Source organism: Miniopterus schreibersii (genome assembly GCF_964146895.1).
Source record: "Miniopterus schreibersii genome assembly, chromosome: 2".
Lineage (NCBI taxonomy): Eukaryota > Metazoa > Chordata > Mammalia > Chiroptera > Miniopteridae > Miniopterus > Miniopterus schreibersii.
Genome location: NC_138102.1, coordinates 36,907,648 through 36,925,976, shown reverse-complemented (window position 1 = coordinate 36,925,976; position 18,329 = coordinate 36,907,648). Strand labels below are relative to the sequence as shown.

The window sequence follows — 18,329 nt, the reverse complement described above, 5'->3', positions numbered from 1 at the left end:
CTGTGTCAAGAATTGATTCCAGCGCTGGAGATACTGCTACATAGAAAAAATATATGGCCCTTTCCTTCCTGAGGTCCCCGATGTAACTTCAAAGGTGGCACAGCTGCCTCAACACAGAAACAAGACTATTTCAGAACTCCTCGTTTATTGAGTTTTGTTTTCTTCCTTTTTAAAAAAATTACTCCACATTGTCTTACTAGGGCTTCAGAGCCATGGTTCACGTCTGGTGACTTGCCTTAGCAATGTTTGGTGCGAGAACATGAATAGCATAAAGAAAGATACTTCTGTTTAAAGAAAATGGTAAAATTTCAGCCTGTGATTAGAGGGAACACTATAGATCCTGTTTTTCTCAAATCTTTTTCACAGGGTTAATGGTCTTCAAGCTAAATAGTTAGATTTGGCTGTCCTTGCCAGGGGAATGGAAGCCAGAGGTAGGAGATAAGATACTAAGTAAAAAATTTTTGTACTCTTTTACAAATATATCACCACAATTAAGATTCTAGAACTGACTTACTAACAGATGGTTTGCCAGAACTTAGAAAAGAATAATTAGCATTTTTGTAGTATTTTACAGTATCCATGATACTTTAAACTGCTTGGTATAGTATCTGACAGTGACTAAAGCCTCTACTGATGCTACCTATTATTAGTAAAGTCATCACCATCTTCCTTAACATAATGCCTAAGTATCATTACTATTTCTATTTCACAAATAAGGAACCTGAAGCTCAGAAAGGTCACATGACATGTTCAAGAGATCAGAGTTGGGTCTTATTTCTAGATCCTCTAAATCCAAATCTAGTTCTCTCTTCCTTGTAGTGCATTCCATCCTGATTTTAGCCAGTGACTAAATTGTGGTTGGCCTTGACTGTTAACATAGGGATAGACTTGAATCATTGTAGAGTCACCACATACTTTTCTGAGGTAGCGGATTGGGGAGATTGGGAGAGGACTGTGTAAAAACAATGTTTTAAGATAATTATTGGGAAGTGGCCAATAGAGGGGTGAGAAATTGGTGGTGGAACCAGTTAGGAGACTGTTACATAGCTCAGGTATGAATTATTTTGGAAATGAAAGGCATTTTGTAGTGGGAATGAAAATAAAGGGACAGATTTTCTCACATCCAATTAATTCTTGCTCTTCCCATCCCCTGTAATCACTATTATGCTAGACCTGTTGTTACAGCTTCTCATCCCGACCTGATGACTACTAGAGATTATCGAAGACTTTTTGCTTTACACCCATTTTCCCTCGCTCCCACAGTGATTTGTCGTAACTGTTTCTAACTTCTTTTGCTTCAGTGTTGACATGAATCCTGTGGAAATATCTAGCTCATCATTCTCCATTGGCAACTGTTGGGCACCATAATCTCTGCCAGTCGTGATAGTTTCCAGCTCCTTTCGTTATTGTGCATTTTTGTTTTGCCTTTTCCATATGTCACCTATTACTTCTCCTGGTTCAAATGAAAAATCTTTTCAATAGACATACCAATCAATCTTATGCCATGGGAACCAACCAGTTACATGTCATATATAATTGATGTCCTCTTCCCCAGAGCTGGTTATTGTTGGAGAGAAGAAATGCTAATTTAAAGCTGGTAGGTTTTTTGTGTGAGTTTTTTCTGTTTGTGTGTTTTTTTTCAGTGATGTTTGTTTCTAGTAATTTGGAAATAAATATTTTAAGATCTTACTATCAAGAGAAGAAAAATCTCCCAGGACAAAGCTCTTCTATTAATACTTTTAAAATTCCTAAAAAGTCTTAGCTCTTAATGGCTTTGGTGCATCCTTAGGTCTTCTTCCTCCAAAGTTAGCTTTAAAAAAGTATTTTTAATTGAACTTTGTGTACCAGATACATATGGATTTTAATTCATAAACACTTTTTCCAAGAATTCTGCAATGAAGGTGTGCTGAGAAGATATATCTTTTAATTTAATCCAGATATGAATTTAGATAACAGTTCAGATAACTTGCATGTTCCTGAACAATTGACTAAATTTAGTCTTTTCAAGTATAATAGACCTATTTCTTAATGTACAGGTTTCACATTTCAACTCTCACGAAAGATATATCTGAACACCTTTGCTCCCTTGACAGATGAAAGCTGTATGTTCTTCTTATATGTGTCCAAGCTTGAATTTTCCCTGCTACTTAAATTATGTAAGAAGAATTTTCTTCATTGAGGTGAAGTAGTCCTCTTGTATGAATATACTGTGACTTCATTATTCTATTGATGGGCATTTGGATAGTTTCTGGATGATAGCTATTATGTATAATACTACTCTGAACATTCTAGCGCATATCTTTTGCTGTAATACACACACACACACACACACACACACAAATTTCTCTTGGTGTATACCTACGAGTAGAATTCTTGGGTCATAAATCTATAGGTTCAACATTACTAAATACTGCCAAATGATTTTCCCAAATAGTTGTACCAATGGTTACTCTTCCACCAGTAAGAGTTCCAGTTGTTCAATATCCTGGCCAACATTTGATATTTGCCAAGCTTTTTAATTTTACCTAATCCGATAACATTCTAGTGGTACCTCACTGTGGTTTTAGTTTTTGTTTCCCTGGTGTATAATGACGTTGAGCACTTTTTCATATTTTTAATGACTACTTGATTATCTTTTAAGAAATACCTACTAGCCGGGCTAGGGCGTGGCTCAGCAATTGAGCATTGGCCTAGGATCCAGGAGATCAAGGTTGAATTCCTGGTTAGGGCACATGCTCGGGCTGTGCCCTTGATCCCCGGCAGGGGGCGTGCAGGAGGCAGCCCATCAATGACTTACTCATCATTGATGTTTCTATCTCTCTTTCTCTCCTGCTCCCTTCCTCTCTCTGAAATCAATAAAGATATGTTTAAAAAAAAACAAAACCTACTCAGGTGTTTTGTTCATTTAAAAAAATTGTATTGTCTTTTTTTTTATGTTTTGTACAAATTCTTTTTAGATTCTGGATAGAAGTCCTTTGTCAGATATATATATTGCAATTACGTTTCCCCAATTTGACTTGCTTAGTAGTTTCTTTTAATTAGCGTAAATTCTTAATTTTAATGGAGTTTAGTTTATTAATCTTTTCTTTCATGGTTTTTTTCTGCACCTGTTTACTATCTTTCCCCTCTACCTCAAGGTTATGAAGCTCTGTCCTCCATATTTTATGGTTTCTGGAAGGTTTATGATACGACTTTCATTCTCTGATTCATTGCTCATTAAGTTGTATGAGTGATCAGTGGTATAAGATAAGAGGGTCAGGGTTTTTGTTGTTTTGTTTTGTTTTAACATATGGATATCCAGTTGACCCAATTTAATAGACTATTTCCCATTGTTCATTTATTGTTTTTTGTTTTTTAAGATTCTACGTGTAAGTGAAATCTTCTGGCATTTGTCTTCTCTGTCTGACTTATCTCATTCAACAAAATACCCTCTAGATCCATCCATGTTATTGCAAATGGCAAAATTTCATTCCTTTTTATGGTTGAAACATATTCCATTGTATATATGCTCCACTTCTTTTCCATGCATCTATTGATGGACATTTAGGTTGCTTCCATGTCTTGGCTACTGTAAATAATGCAATGAACATATGGACGTATGTGTCTTTTCAATTTTGTGTTTTGGGCTTTTTCAGATAAATACCCGTAAGTGGAATTGCTGGGTCTCTTTTAGTCTCTTTCTCTTGTTGTAGCCTTTGTTTTAAAGTCTATTCAGTCTGGTGTACATATTGCTAACCAGCTTTTGTTTGTTTCCATTTTCATGAAATATCTTTTTCCATCCCTGTATTTTTTTAATTTTTTTATTTATTTGAGAAACATCGATTTGTTGTTCCATTTATTTATGCATTCATTGGTTGATTCTTGTATGTGCCCTGACGGGGATCAAGCCTGCAACCTTGGCATATCAGGTTGACGCTTTAACCAACTGAGTTACCCGGCCAGGGCTGAAGGGAGTCCCTTTGAGACAGGGTATGTAAGGGTCTTGTTTTGTTATCCATTCAGCCATCCTATGTCTTTTGATTGGAACATTTAATTCATTCGCATTTAAAGTGATTATTGATAGATATGTAGTTATTGCCATTTTATTCATATTTTTATCTTTTTTTTCTTCTTAATGAAGACCTTTTAATATTTCATATAATACTGGTTTGGTGATAAACTGTAGCTTTTTCTTGTCTGGGAAGCTCTTTATCTGTCCTTCTAGTCTAAATGATAGCTTTGCTGGGTAGAGTAATCTTGGTTGTAGGTCCTTGCTTTTCATCACTTTGAATATTTCGTGCCAATCCCTTCTGGCCTGCAAATTTCTGTTGAGAAGTCAGCTGATAGTCTTAAAAATATGGAATGCTTCATGAATTTGCATTTCATCCTTGAGTAGGGACCATGCTAATCTTTTCTGTATCATTTCAACTTTAGTACATGTGCTGCCAAAGCAAGCATCTTCAACAGCTTTTAAAAACATTCAAAATGCCTGAGTTGCATAGTCATGATCATTTGGTCCCTCACAATCAAAGGTTTAGGAATCCATCTTCTGATAAATGTCAACTCCTGATTTCTGTGAAAGCAGATTGTTTTTATTTACATTGGTATGGAATACTCCTGATAGCTTCAAATATCTTTTTAGTATCATTACTCTCCTTACTTAATTTTTACATTATGTTTATAATTTCTCTGTTCTTCTTCAGTATGTATTCTGTAACCAAGAGAAAGAGCAAAAGATTGTGGTTTCTTTTCATTATTCAAGCTAAATTACCAGAAATGCCCTTTAAGATGAAATATTTAGTCACTTCAGAACAAGTCAATTTAGAGGAAGTGGGCAACCTTATTTAGCTCATGTTTTCCTTGCAAGACGTATTGATGTTTCATGCTAGCATGCTGTTGTGGAAGCCTGCAACTCCCAGCCAAAAACAGTCCTTTCTGCAGAACTGCCATAATACTTTATTGGAAGGTTAAAAATATCAATCCCAAGGGTGGGGAAACAGGCACTCTTAACTTACACACTATTGATTTTAGTGTATATTTCTGGATGTCCATTGAGATTCGTTGTGTGTGATGAACTAACCTAGAAAAGAAATTTTCTGGTTCAAATGGCATCACACACATTATGTGTACCTTTGAGACAGAAATCACACTTCCAGGTGTAATTCATCAGCCTGTTATTTATGTTAGTGGAAAAAGAAATGAGGGGATGAGAACCCTTTATATGTGTCAATGGGGGAGAAATAATTAAATTATGGTACAGTTATAGAATAGAGTCTATAAAATGGAGTACTACTTAGCCATTAATATAATGTGTATTATATATTGAAATGGGAAGCTCCATGATAATAAATGAAAATTGAAGCTACTAAATATCAGTATTTTTTATGTAAAAATTTACATCTATGTTTATATAGATAGGTATAAGAAAATAGTCTAAATGGATATACACCAAAATAGTTGTAGTGATTATTCTCATGGTGGTGAGAGTAAGAATGTTTTTCCTTTTCTTCTCTACTTATTTAATTCTTTCCAGAGACTATTTAAATTAGTAAGTATTATTTAATTCAAGCAAGGAGAAAAGGAAGAAAACCAATTTTAATTTTGGAGAAAAGATTTCTAGAAAAAATTAAATTTTAAAAAATGTATTCAAAAAAGAAAAACAGGAAAGATTTTTATATTCTAAAGGGTAAAAGCACTAGAACCTATGAGAAGAAAGGACAGGATGTTACAGATTATATAGCTCATTCATTTGATAGGGGTAAACTTTTTAACACAAATATTTAACTAAGTGACAGAAAGGACAAATGGGTTGCCTGAGACATGAGGGTTGCATCACTAAAGATGTTCAAACATAACCATTTGGTAAGGTTGTCACGGAAGTGATTGAAACATCAAATGTTTTGACATTTTGCCTCGGGACTCCCTCAATAGATGAGACTTTTAACAATGGGTGGAAGGCTGAACAAGGGGACCTATAAAAATCTTTTTGATTCTCACTTCTGAATTCAAAGAGAATTGTATTTTAAGCTGCTTGTGAAAAAGACAAACAGCATGATAAAATTCATGTGAAGGATGGCCTTTTAATGTTACAACACCCTCAAAAGAAAGCTAAAGACACTGACAGTAGTGGTATCTGTTTACAAATTATCATTAGTGAATAAATGAAAGGAAGAAGGAATTGATTCTGGACTTACTACAGTGTAAAACGATGAACTATAGACATACAATATTGTTTGGGATCACAAAGTAGTAGATTAGGCCAGTGATTCCCAAACCCTGCTGAACTACACAGTCTTTAGAGCAAATATATATATTTTTATTGATTTTAGAGAGAGAAGAAGGGAAAGAAAGAGAGAGAAACATTGATTGGTTGCCTCCTATACACACCCCGACCAGGGATCAAACCTAAACCTGGGTATGTGCCCTGACCAGGAATCAAATCCTAGACCTTCTGGTACATGAGATGATGCTCCAACCGAGCCACACCAGCCAGTGATATCTATATTTTATAGCCTCCTGGGTCCTGATCCTGTAAATTCAGCTTCAGTAGCTCTGGAGTAGGGCCTGGACATCAGTATTTTTTAAATTCTCGAGTTATTTTGATGGTCAGCCAAGTTTAGACATAACCAAAATAAAATACACATGCACATATACATAACAAATAGACACGTATCAGGACAGCTACCAAAAACAAAGAAAGTATAAGGTCGATTGATAAACACATCAGATGCTTTTAACTATTCATATTTACAAAGCAGCCTCACTGAGAAGCCCATCAATGTTCTACAGCTAAGTGATACTCAAGCCAGTATTTCTGATGTTTCATTCAATGCATTAAGCAGAGCTGCTTAAAAGAACTAGTTTTATTTATTAATATATTATGTAATCATGCTCGTGAATACAATAAACGATATAAAAATTCATGTTAATAAAACAAGTATTTGTCCACAGACTATAAACAGCAGCCACTATATCACCCTGGTCATGCTCTTAAAGGAAATATCAAGGAAGATGCACTAAACTTGATTAGAAACCAGCCAATGTTTAAGATGTGGACAAGATGGTATCCTGCTCATGGTCAGGTTAACAATAATCCATAAATATTTTTAGAACTTTGCATCTTCAGCTTTATTCCCAAATGATCTTTAGAAAAGGAAAAAAATGAAGACAACTCATATAGACAACTGTTACTTACTATAGGACATGAAAGGAACCACTAACCAAGTCCCTAGTCCTCTTAAACAGTATAATTGGCCCTGTCATAATGTCACATACATGACTGAGACTACTTCTGCTGAGGCTACTTCTGCTACCCAGATTCCTCAGTTCTATCTAGCCTCAAATGAGCAAGTTTCCTGCACTGCAGAAGTTGCAAGAGGTTATCCACCCCACAGGCCATTTGCTGTTTCTTGAACAACCATGCCCACCCCACCAGCTTTCACATTGTCTGGTCCATATCCTGCCTAAAATACTCTTCCCCCAGATTCGTGCTTGGCAGACTCCCTTATTCCCTGCACATCTTTGCTCACAGGCCACCTTCCCAACAAGCCTACTCTGATCATCTAATTTCAAATTGAACCTGTGCCCACAGCCCCTTGCTGATCTACATTTTCTGTTTCTCATTGTACTTAACACCTTGCAGTAAATCTATGATTTGCTGATGTTTATTGTTGGTGCCTGTCTCCTCTGCTAGACTATCATTACTGTGAGGGCAGATATCTTTGTTTCATTCATTGACGTATTATAGGTGCCTAGAATAGTATCTAGCACATAGTAGGCTCTTATCAAATAAATATATGTTAACTGGATGAATAAATATATGATACTTGATTGTCGTTGCATAAATAACGAGTAATAAACAGTTTTCAATAGAGCCTTCAGTATTCACATAGTTAAAACCATCCCACATTTTTGTGTTTGAACATTACTATCAGTGAAATGGAACTGCCTAGGTCCTGAGTACTTTCTGCCCGATGAGTCAGCATGTTGGCAGTAGCTGCTTTGCTTGTAGAGTTGAAAGTCTCTGCTGGTTGGTGACCCCACAGAATCTGATGAGGTTTTCCCCTACCTTTTTGCCTTCCTCCTGATAGGCACTTTCATATCTCTTGTAAAGATCAGCCTGTTGGGTGTTATTCTTAGAACAGTGCTAAACTCTTAGCAGTTACTCACTAAAGGATTTGTGTTGATTACGGGAGTGACCCACTGTATCTTTTCTGATATTTAACTTCAGAACTTAAGAACATCTTAGAAATTCTCTAGTCCAACTCATTTTAAAGTTCAAGAAACTGAAGAACCAAGAGATTAATTTTCTAAATTCACAGAACTAGCTAGAGGCAATTCTGCAATTGGAGTACTTGAGCTGGGTGTTTTGTTATTGTTGTTGTTTGTTTTCTGTACTTTTAATTTTTATTGTTTTTAATTTTTTTACATTTTTAATTGAATTTATTGGGGTGACATTGGTTAATTTAAAAAAACCATATAGGTTTCAAGTGTACAGCTCTATAATACATCATCTGTATACTGCATTGTGTGTTCACCACCCAAAGTCAAGTCTTTCTGCCACCATTTATCCCCTTTTGCCCTCTTCTGATCTCCCACCACTCCCCTTGCCCTCTGGCAGTCACCACAGTTGTCTGTGTCTGTTTTTTGTTTGTTTGTTTGTTTTTGCTTAATTTCTTCACCTTTTCACCCAGTCCCCTAGCACCCCTTCCTTCTGACAGTTGTCAGTCCATTCTATATATCTCTGAGTCTGTTTCTATTTTGTTTGTTAGTTTATTTTGGTGTTTTTCTTTGACTGGCTTATTTCACTCAGCATAATACTTTGCAGGTCCATCCATGCTATCCCAAACGACAAGATTTCCTTCTTTTTTACAGCCTCGTAGTGTTTCATTGTGTAAATGTCCCACTGCTTTTTTATCCACTCATCTACTGTGGGCACTTGGGCTGTTTCCAAATCTTGGCTGCTGTAAATAACGCTGCAATGAATATAAGGGTGCATATAGTCTTTCAAATTAGTGTTTGTTTTTTGATATACCATCTTTCTACAGCAGAGAGCAAGACCAGCTTCCTCACACACTCTTCTCTTCTGTCAACACAACCTTTTGCTTCTTGTATTCTCCTTCTCACTCATCTTCCTTACGGAGGGTCCACGTTTCTCCAAATCTTACTTCCGCATATAGATTCCATTCTGTCATCCCAATCCACAGCCACCTTAGATTCCCTTCCCCACAGGTATGAGTATTTGGGGAAGGAAGTTCCACTTTCTAGTTCCTCTTTACTGTGATCCTCACCTTGGGGACTGGACGTCATTTGGCTGCTGTCCTCCTTTTGATTCCATCTTTCTCTTGCCTGTTTGTACCCACATCACACTAGCACCCTGACTTGGCTCACCCTTCCTCAGGAGCTCCTCACCTCCCTTGATTAGCATCTCCTTTTTTTTTTTTCTTCTAAATATATCTTTATTGATTTCAGAGAGATAAAGGGGAGAGAGAGAGAAACATCAATGATAAGAGAGTCATTGATGGGCTGCCTACTGCACACCCCCAACTGGGGACCTAGCCCTCAACCTGGGCATGCGCCCCGACCGAGAATTGAACCGTGATCTCCTGAATCCTGGGTCAATGCTCAACCACTGAGCCATGCCCAGCCGGGTGCATCTCCTACTTTTTAACTTACTGAAGCTGTGGTCTCAGTGTGCAGAAGGGGAAAGAAACACTACCCTTGTTTTTTTCCTACATTTATCTCCTTTGACCTTTTCAACAATTTTTTGTGTTAAGTGGGAACAGATATTCTTGTTCCCTTTTTTGCTGACAAGGTAGTAAAATACAGGTGAGTAGAGTAAATGATGCGCTCTCTGTCTTGCAACCTCTCAGTGGCAGGACTGGACACTGAGCCTCCAAATCCTAGTTTATATCTTTTCTACCATCTCCTATTTTAGTGTTACAGAGAGACAAAAATTATCGCTGACTGGTATTCTGAAATGTACATAGTATTGTTTCTTCCTAAAGATCTTATTCAGTCTTTTAAAGTCTTCTGAGGATATGAATCTGAGTTTCTCTAGCATCTTGAGCATCTTGGTTTTAGAAAAGACCACTGAGCAGGCCCTCTCTGAAGCACGCCCACACGTTTCTTCCCTCTCAGGAGTCCTTTCTTCACTCTCGTGCATCTTTACCTTTCTCTCCTAAACTCTAAGGGTCACCACGAGACTTGTAACCAGGGGAGCAGTGGACAGCAGCAGCTTGTCCCAGACCAACCCCCTGAACCTGTCTTCAGGGCTCCTTTTTCTGACTTCTCAGTGAGCTAACAGCAGCCCCACCTTGGCTCACTTCTGTCACTGTGACCTTTACTTCTCAGTGAGTCCACACTACCCTATGTGGCTCACTTCTTTGTTTCTAAAGGGTCAGAACAGCCCCGCCTAGGCACTCTGCTGTTGCTTCTTCTATCCTAAGCCCTTCCTTTGTTTCACTGTCCCCAGCTTTAATAAATGTACTCTCAAAATCAGAAAAAAAGAAAAGACCACTGAGTTTGGTTAGTGATATAATGGACAGGTTTTTTTATACTGACTAAATTGCCATTTTTATTTAACAATTATTAAATGCTATTACATGTGGACCTATGTTTGCAGTGTTTTGTTGCTCTTTTGAGAATCTGTTAGTAAGATTTATTCAGATTCTTGATTCAAACAGTGTGCTAGTTCACAAGTTTTGAAAATCTGTGTATTTGTAATTTTTAATTAAATATATAAGAAATATTTCTTTACATATAAAACAATATTCTATTACAACTAAAAAGTATTACAATATTGCTTACAAATATTATAAAATGATGTTTTATCACTTTCTTTTTTATTATTAAGTATTGTAAACAGATTGAAATTAATTTTTAACTTAAATTCAACCACTTTTACTGAAGTAATTAATGTTCATTTTACTCCACTGCCAAACAAAGCATTTTGAAGCACACTGTGATTGAGATCATATATATATATATATATATAGTCTCATAAGAAAAATAAAATGCATTTATGTCTTTGCAATTAAAACAGATTAGGAACTGACATTGTCCTGACAGGACTGGCAGTGTTAGCTCCCTGCAAAGCTGCTCTGTATGGCAGGTCAAGAGGGCTTGTGTGCGAAGCAGCTGATGTATATAGGCTTTGTAATGCAACTTCATTCTCATTGCCATTTGTCCACCCAGAGGCCGAGGGGTACACATAATTGACTGTGTGTAAGAGTCCTAGATGTATAAAACCCTGTGTTTAGAGTTCTCAGTATGACCTGAGGCCAGAAAGCACAGGCAGAGTTGGTATACAGTAAATTCACATATAAAGTTCTTTGATATAAATCGGAGTTGTCCAAATCCATTTTTTGCAAGATGGTAATATCCAGATTCTAGTTTTTACTGTGCATGTTGTTCTCCCCACTCATCTTTAAGTTGTTTTTATATTTCAGATTGCTAAATGGCACACTGCCTAGAATGTGCCCTCATGTTGAGACCACTCTCGGTTTGATCTAGTGCCAAAGAAAAAAAAGTGAGATTCTGTTGGGAATATAGTTTGCTTTACACTTTAGGGTGAGTGGAGAGAGCCATCTTGAAAGGATGATGTAATTGTAGAAGTATTGTCTCTAACATTCCTGCCTGTTTTTCTTGAATGATAAAAATTCTATACAACTCCTGCCTCAGTAAAGTCTTGACTATGTAGTTTTCTCTTCTAACAGATGAGCTGTGTCCAGTCACATTTTTTATCACCCGTGTGCATTTTTGCAGTTTACTTCTTTTATAAACTAGAGGTGCATTCTGCTTAGGGGAAAGTACACACACACACACACATACACATGCTGATTTATACTAAAGTCACAAAAAGCTTTTAAAATGATGGTAAAGTAAAATTGATAAACTTATGAAAATATATTATCAACATTTCTTAGAACAAACATAAATAAGAATAGTAAATAAATATGCAGAGTAGCACCATGTATTTTTATACAGTGAGTAGCCATTGTAGAAAGAATCATCTTTAGGTTCCAAAGTGATGTAGGATCTTTTTACTTTGTTCCTTTCATATCATTTGTTATCTTTATTAGTTTAGCTTTTACCAGACATGTCTATTCAGAGTCACCTTATCTTAGCCCTGTCTAGCTGCTATAACAAAAGTACCATAGATTAAATGGCTTAAAGAGCAGAAATTTATTTCTCACACTTTTGGAGGCTGGAAAGTCCAAGATCAAAGCTCTGGTAGATTCAGCATCTGGTGAGAAGGGATCATTCCCCTAGATCATAGACTTTTTGCTGTGGCTTCACGTGGCTGTAGAGGCAATGGTGTCTCTTTACTAAGGTTACTAATCCCATTCATGAGCACTCTACACTCACGACCCTATTACCTCCCAAAGGCCTGACCTCCTAAATACAATTATATTGGGAAATAGTTTCAACATATGGGCAATGGACACACAAACATGCAGTCTGTAACACACCTATGCTAGTTAGGAAGGCAAAGAATAGATAACATCAAATAAAGCTAATGATTGAAATGCTTCATCCTTGTCAGACTGGAAAGAACCATAATTATCTTTCAACTGGCTAATGTATAAGTTTTATAAAGGGGAAGAGTTTAGCTTCATTTGATGATTTTCATCTTAATGATTTCTGCCAGCTTTTTTCTTATTAATATGATCAATTTTGTATATTACAGAGCATAGTAAAGACATTTTGAGTAAGCATCTCATATATTAAAAAAAGTTTAATCCATCTAAGAAGATTTATTCTGAGAATAATTTTCCAAGTATATCTGGAAAGGTAAATTGATTTTAAAGGATATGTAATTGATTAATTAAAAACATAATTTTGAAAAACCCATTTCTTATATTTTTATTGATTTTTAGAGAGGAAGGGAGAAGGAGAAGGGAGAGAGAGAGAGAGAAACATCAATGATGAGAGAGTCATTGATGGGCTGCCTCCTACACACCCCCCACTGGGGATCGAGCCCATAACCCAGGCATGTGCCCTGACCGGGAATCGAACCAGTGTCCTCCCAGTGTATGGGTCGACGCTCAACCACTGAGCCATGACAGCCAGGCTGAAAAACCCATTTATGATCCACTGTGGGAGCAGTTCCTGAACACTCTCAGGTAGATGTCAAGCCAGTGGGGCAAATAATTTCTCATGCAACAAAAGAGAATATTTGTAGCAGAATATACTGAAAAAAGAGAAAATATATCTTACCTGTTGAACTTTGTGCTGACTTTACAATATATGCATGTTGTGTTTATTTTCTCATAGGTATGAGAAAGTGCCAGTCATCTTGGTTGGGAACAAAGTGGACCTGGAAAGTGAGAGAGAAGTGTCATCCAATGAAGGCAGAGCCCTTGCTGAGGAGTGGGGCTGCCCCTTTATGGAGACTTCTGCTAAGAGTAAAACAATGGTGGACGAACTCTTTGCAGAAATTGTGAGGCAGATGAACTATGCTGCACAGCCTGACAAAGATGACCCATGCTGTTCTGCATGTAACATACAATAGCATTCAGAAATGGCTGTCCTGGACAGGATTTGCCCAATATCATAGGCGATACAAACCTCGTCTGCCCGACTGCGGAGTTTGCAGGATGTGTGGTGTGAATCTACAGTGAAATAGCAGCCCTCATTCAGAATTCAGCAGTGATTGTCCGTTGATATCTCTGAGTAACATTTGGGTTCAGTAACTACAGTTTTCACCATTGTCCTCAGTCTTCTCTACACACCTGCAACTTTGAGGCATAGCCAATCGATCTACAGGGTGATCTCCTTTGAAAGCTATGATGGCATTGTCGCTGAGATGACCGAAGCAACTATTGTATAAATTAAAAATAATCATGAGAGAGAAACCGGAAGAATTCCTATGACCACTACAATTAAAATATTTTATCTTCTGTAAAAATAATAATAAGTAAAGGAGAAATATTTTCCTACAAGAGTACTGAATTTCAGGAATTGAGATAGTGCTTCTAACCAATGTATTCCGTCAAGATAACAGCTGACCTGCCAACAGCATTACAGGGAGAGATTCTTTGCTCAACTGACACATTTCTGTTTTCCAAAAGTGATGCTTAATTGTAGATGTTATCCTAATTTCTGACACAGAACTAACTCATACATCGATCCTTGATAGAGCAAAAGTCAAAACAGGTTATGTAAAAGTACAATCTGGTTTTAGAATGTGTAAAATCGCCTGCTTTGCCACAGAAAACGAAGGCTCTCACAAGGTTTTGATCCAGATAAAATCACAGACACCCCCCCTCTGTTAACCAAGCAGGTATGGTCTTGATTACATTACTGAGCAAGAAGGAAGCAGCTGTGATGCAAAGCGATTGCCCAGCCTTACTAACAAGAAGCATTCTAGTAGTAGATGAACTAGCACCATCGTGTACGGAAAATGAAGCCATGTTGCATCCACATGTTCCCGTTTGCAGAAACCTCACAGGACAGTACAAGTATCTTGCATTTTTATGTTTGTTAAAGCAGCAAATTCCTTCTTGCCTTTAAGGGCTATGGTTGTGGTGTGGTTCTTGGTTAACCTGCTTTCAAAATCAAGTTTGCTGTAGCAGAGCTTTATTGCAAGCCTTTAAAAAGATTGAATAACCATGTGAAATAATTTGGGCTTAAAAGTAGAACATAATTATAGAGTGGAAGGTAAGGGACAAAAAAAAAAAATCTTTTATCTTTAATTTTCTTGGAGAATTATATAAAGATTTTCTCATAACAGTTTTGCCCTGATTACTGAATTGGCAAATAAAGCTAGAGAATATTTTGTTTTGAAAAGGTGCTCAAGCTCCGACATTGCTGGTTTTTATAGCCGAGAAGTATTTATCATTTGCATGACTAATGGCACAGGAAAAACCTATGCATAAGTTTCACAATCAAGTGTAGGAAAGGTTTTTAACTTGAGTCATAAATGCTGAAGAGAGTACCTTGAGCTGATTCTCGAGATAAATTTGGCCTTCAGAACTGCAATATCACCGAGCCTGTGATCTACATACTGCCCCACATTTTGTTGTTTCACCCTCTTGTGCAAGTAACCTCTGGTCTATGTGTGTAACTGAGAGAATAGTGTATGTTCGTGTGTGCATGTGTGTTTATTGTTCCTAAGAATTTGGCACAAGTCAGAGATGGCTGTCTATACTGAGAATCTGTGCTGCAGATATAGTGTATCAAAAGCATCTTTTTAAAAATTATTTACGTGTTTGTTATACATCATTGAGGTCATTGGTAGCCCTCAGTGTTGAGTAAACTGGCATTATGCTTGAAGGATAGGAAAAAGGCAGATAGTCACTTCTCACAGATGAGAAAACAGGTACATGGGTAAAACCAGGCCATGGTTGTTGAGTCTTTGAGATGTGAATATTGCCATTCTTCAGTATAGGTTTTTTAGAAACCTCAATTATGAATGAAGCACCTTGTTTATAGGACAAAATGTTCTAACCAATTTCATTGAAACAAATTTCATTGTGTAAAAGTTGATTTGACTCAATGCGTAGAGAAATGCAAAGGTTCAAGAAGTATGATTTCTCTACCGAAATAGAAATATTTGTTAGTGAATTGGTTGAGTTCTGTAGCCTTTAACTTCTCAGAGTGATTCTGTTTTTTAGAATTTCATATTTAACAGCAATTTGTGACAACTAAGATTCCATATTAGAAGCATCTGTAAAGATTCTACAGTTTTACATCATGGATTGCTATGCAGACAAGAAAAATGAGTTTAATAATATGAAAGGTATGGCAAAATGTAAGGTGGAAAAGATTATCTAAAAATTGGAGTTTTAGTAAGAAGTGTTTGTGTCAGACAATAAAGTGGGCTTTTACTGTAAAGATGTTAATAATAACCGACTTGGCTGCCTGATCACAGTGTTTCCTACATATTAATGACAAAGCGTAAACAATGATATCCAGAAACGGGAAACCCTCGTGTGCTCTTACTGTTGGTATTTCATCTGCTTTGAATATAACTCAGCTCAAATGAATGTGCTTGTTGAGATGTTAATAAAAAGCTTAAGAACAGGAAGATTAAATTTGTTGGCACATGAAATAATAGTGGCTACAGAGAAAAGTTGGTGACCTTGTGTCGCTATTATTTTATGCCCTGATCAGACTAGCAACTAGATAAGTGGAAGTTTTTCTAACATGCCTTAAAAATATTATGGTTTAATCCAAAGACCCACTTTTTTTTTTTTTTTTTAGCTATTTTGATAAGGTTTTTTGTTTTTGTTTTGCCTTGTTTTACTTTTATACAAAGGCAACATTTGTTAAAGTTTTTTTTCTTTTATGTTGCAACTTTTTTTGGTTCTTTTAAGCTGTGATAGCGATGGTAACTGAAGATTTTCATTTTGTTCCACTTACACAAAACAAGCCAGCATCAAAAGTATTACATAAAATCTTTCTTAAACTATTGAAAGGTGCTTTGATGATTTTCTTCTTTGGTTTGTAGAATTAGGACTGAACTTGACTCTAATTGCTACAGTTGCCATCACTTTTCTGTGGTAAAACTACTGATACTTGCTTTTCTATATAAAAAATGTTGCCTAAGGATGTCTGCTGTTTGTTTTTAAGAGTTGTTCAGTGGGAATGTTGGTTTTTTATGTGTGAATATATAAGTACTTATTTTGTTTGTTGCTGTTGGCTTTTTTGTTTCTTTTGTTTTTTTAGTTTTTTGTTGTCTCAGTAGTCTTGTGTTAGCACTGGGTAAGCTTTAATTGTCTCCTTAGCCAATCAAATCTTAAAGACTATGGGGGTCTTTTCTTTTTTCAATTAATGTGTCATTGTGCATCTGTTAAATCTTGATCAGGGTTTCAAGAATGACTGCAGTGGGTTTTGGAAACAGACTTATCATTATTGATTTGGGGTTTCCCAGAGATAAATATAGTTCACAGTTAATTGTTGAGCTCTAATACAACTGACTATTCAAAATTTAACAACAGTTTATTGTTTTGTAACAATGTCAGTTGTTAAACCTTGACATTTCAATTAAAACATGAATTGTAGTTATAACTCAATGCAAATTCAACAGTTGTATTTGGAGTTAAATTATTTTAACAAATAAATTTATTTAATGAAATTTCCTCTGAATTTTATTTGGTTTTGTACACGTTCGTTACTGAACTGTATTTACTATATACAAAAACAACTAGAAATTGCCACCAAATTAGTTAATACTCTTCATACAGAGATAATTCAAGCTAAATAAAATTGAGAATTCATCATATAAAAAGGGAGGTTAGTAGACCATTTTCATACCCTGTATAAAAACACAAAATTTAAAAATCAGTAATCACAAATATAAACTTATAAATAGTATTATATATATATATATCTATATGTAGATATATATGTAGATATATATATATATAGATATATAGATGGGGGAGTCTGTGGTTTTTTTTTTCATTCTCTGACCACAAGTTTATTCAACACAAAATAATGCTATCTGGCTAATTTGCAGCCTTAATGCTAATGTTAACAGAATTGTTCTAGATAACTTTAATTAGCAGTCCTGCTAGTATCACTAAAATATATCAGTGTTCTAGTGATGGCTTGGAGCTGTCTTTCTGTTCCTGTCTTGTGGAGTCTGAGGTGCCAGAAGCTAGAGGTTGTGCTCTGTTGGGCTGTAGGACCTGCCTGTTCTATATGGGGCCCTGTGAATGTTGACAGATGCTGGTAATTATATACAGCTTCAGCTGCTCTGATAAGAAGCCCATTCATTCCCTAAGCCAATTTAAACTATGCCTTTTGGTTATGTTGCCTTCAAACTCTGCTGAAATCCCCTGGCAACACTCCACCAGTTTAGAAGCTCCATTGTTTTAGAATATAAGAATAATTTGAATGAATATAACAGAGGCACTGTAGACAGAATCTCAAATATTTAAAGGAAAATGTGCCTATATTTTAGCATAATAGATAAATAACTGCTGGTTAGCTTTCTTTATTTTCTCATTTGAAGCATTTGTAAATTATTTAAATAGATCAAATTCTCATTTGAATTGGAAGAGTTTCTTTGTGACTGAAAAATAGTATTTTGAAATTCTCCCAAGTTACACAGTTTACTGATCATTACAGGTCCATGAATGGACATACAAATAGCTGAAGGAATAAAGTGCCACCCAATTTGGAACCCATCTGACCTCTGGGACCTGTGAAGTGGAGAAAATTGTTACAAACTCCCTTAAAAAGCTTCTGACCTCTTATTTGTTTCTTAAATTTTAAATACCCATGTTTCCATATAAATACTAATAAAACACAGCGGTACTTCATTTGTTAAGTGGGGCTTTTTTTCTGGTTTTTGTTTTTGTTTTCCTTTTAAGTATTAGGTTTTTAAGAGACCTGCC

General features: G+C 36.1%; 1 protein-coding gene across 1 annotated transcript in view; it reads left to right on the top strand.

Moving 5' to 3' along the window:
• RAP2A (RAP2A, member of RAS oncogene family) overlaps positions 1-17,066 on the top strand; it is a 31,374-nt gene extending 14,308 nt beyond the window's left edge. Inside the window, exon 2 of the mRNA XM_081129820.1 lies at positions 13,258-17,066. Within this exon, the coding sequence (XP_080985946.1) occupies positions 13,258-13,495 (238 nt within the window). The 3' untranslated portion in view covers positions 13,496-17,066. The remainder of the gene's footprint in view (positions 1-13,257) is intronic.
• Positions 17,067-18,329: the final 1,263 nt, after the last annotated feature.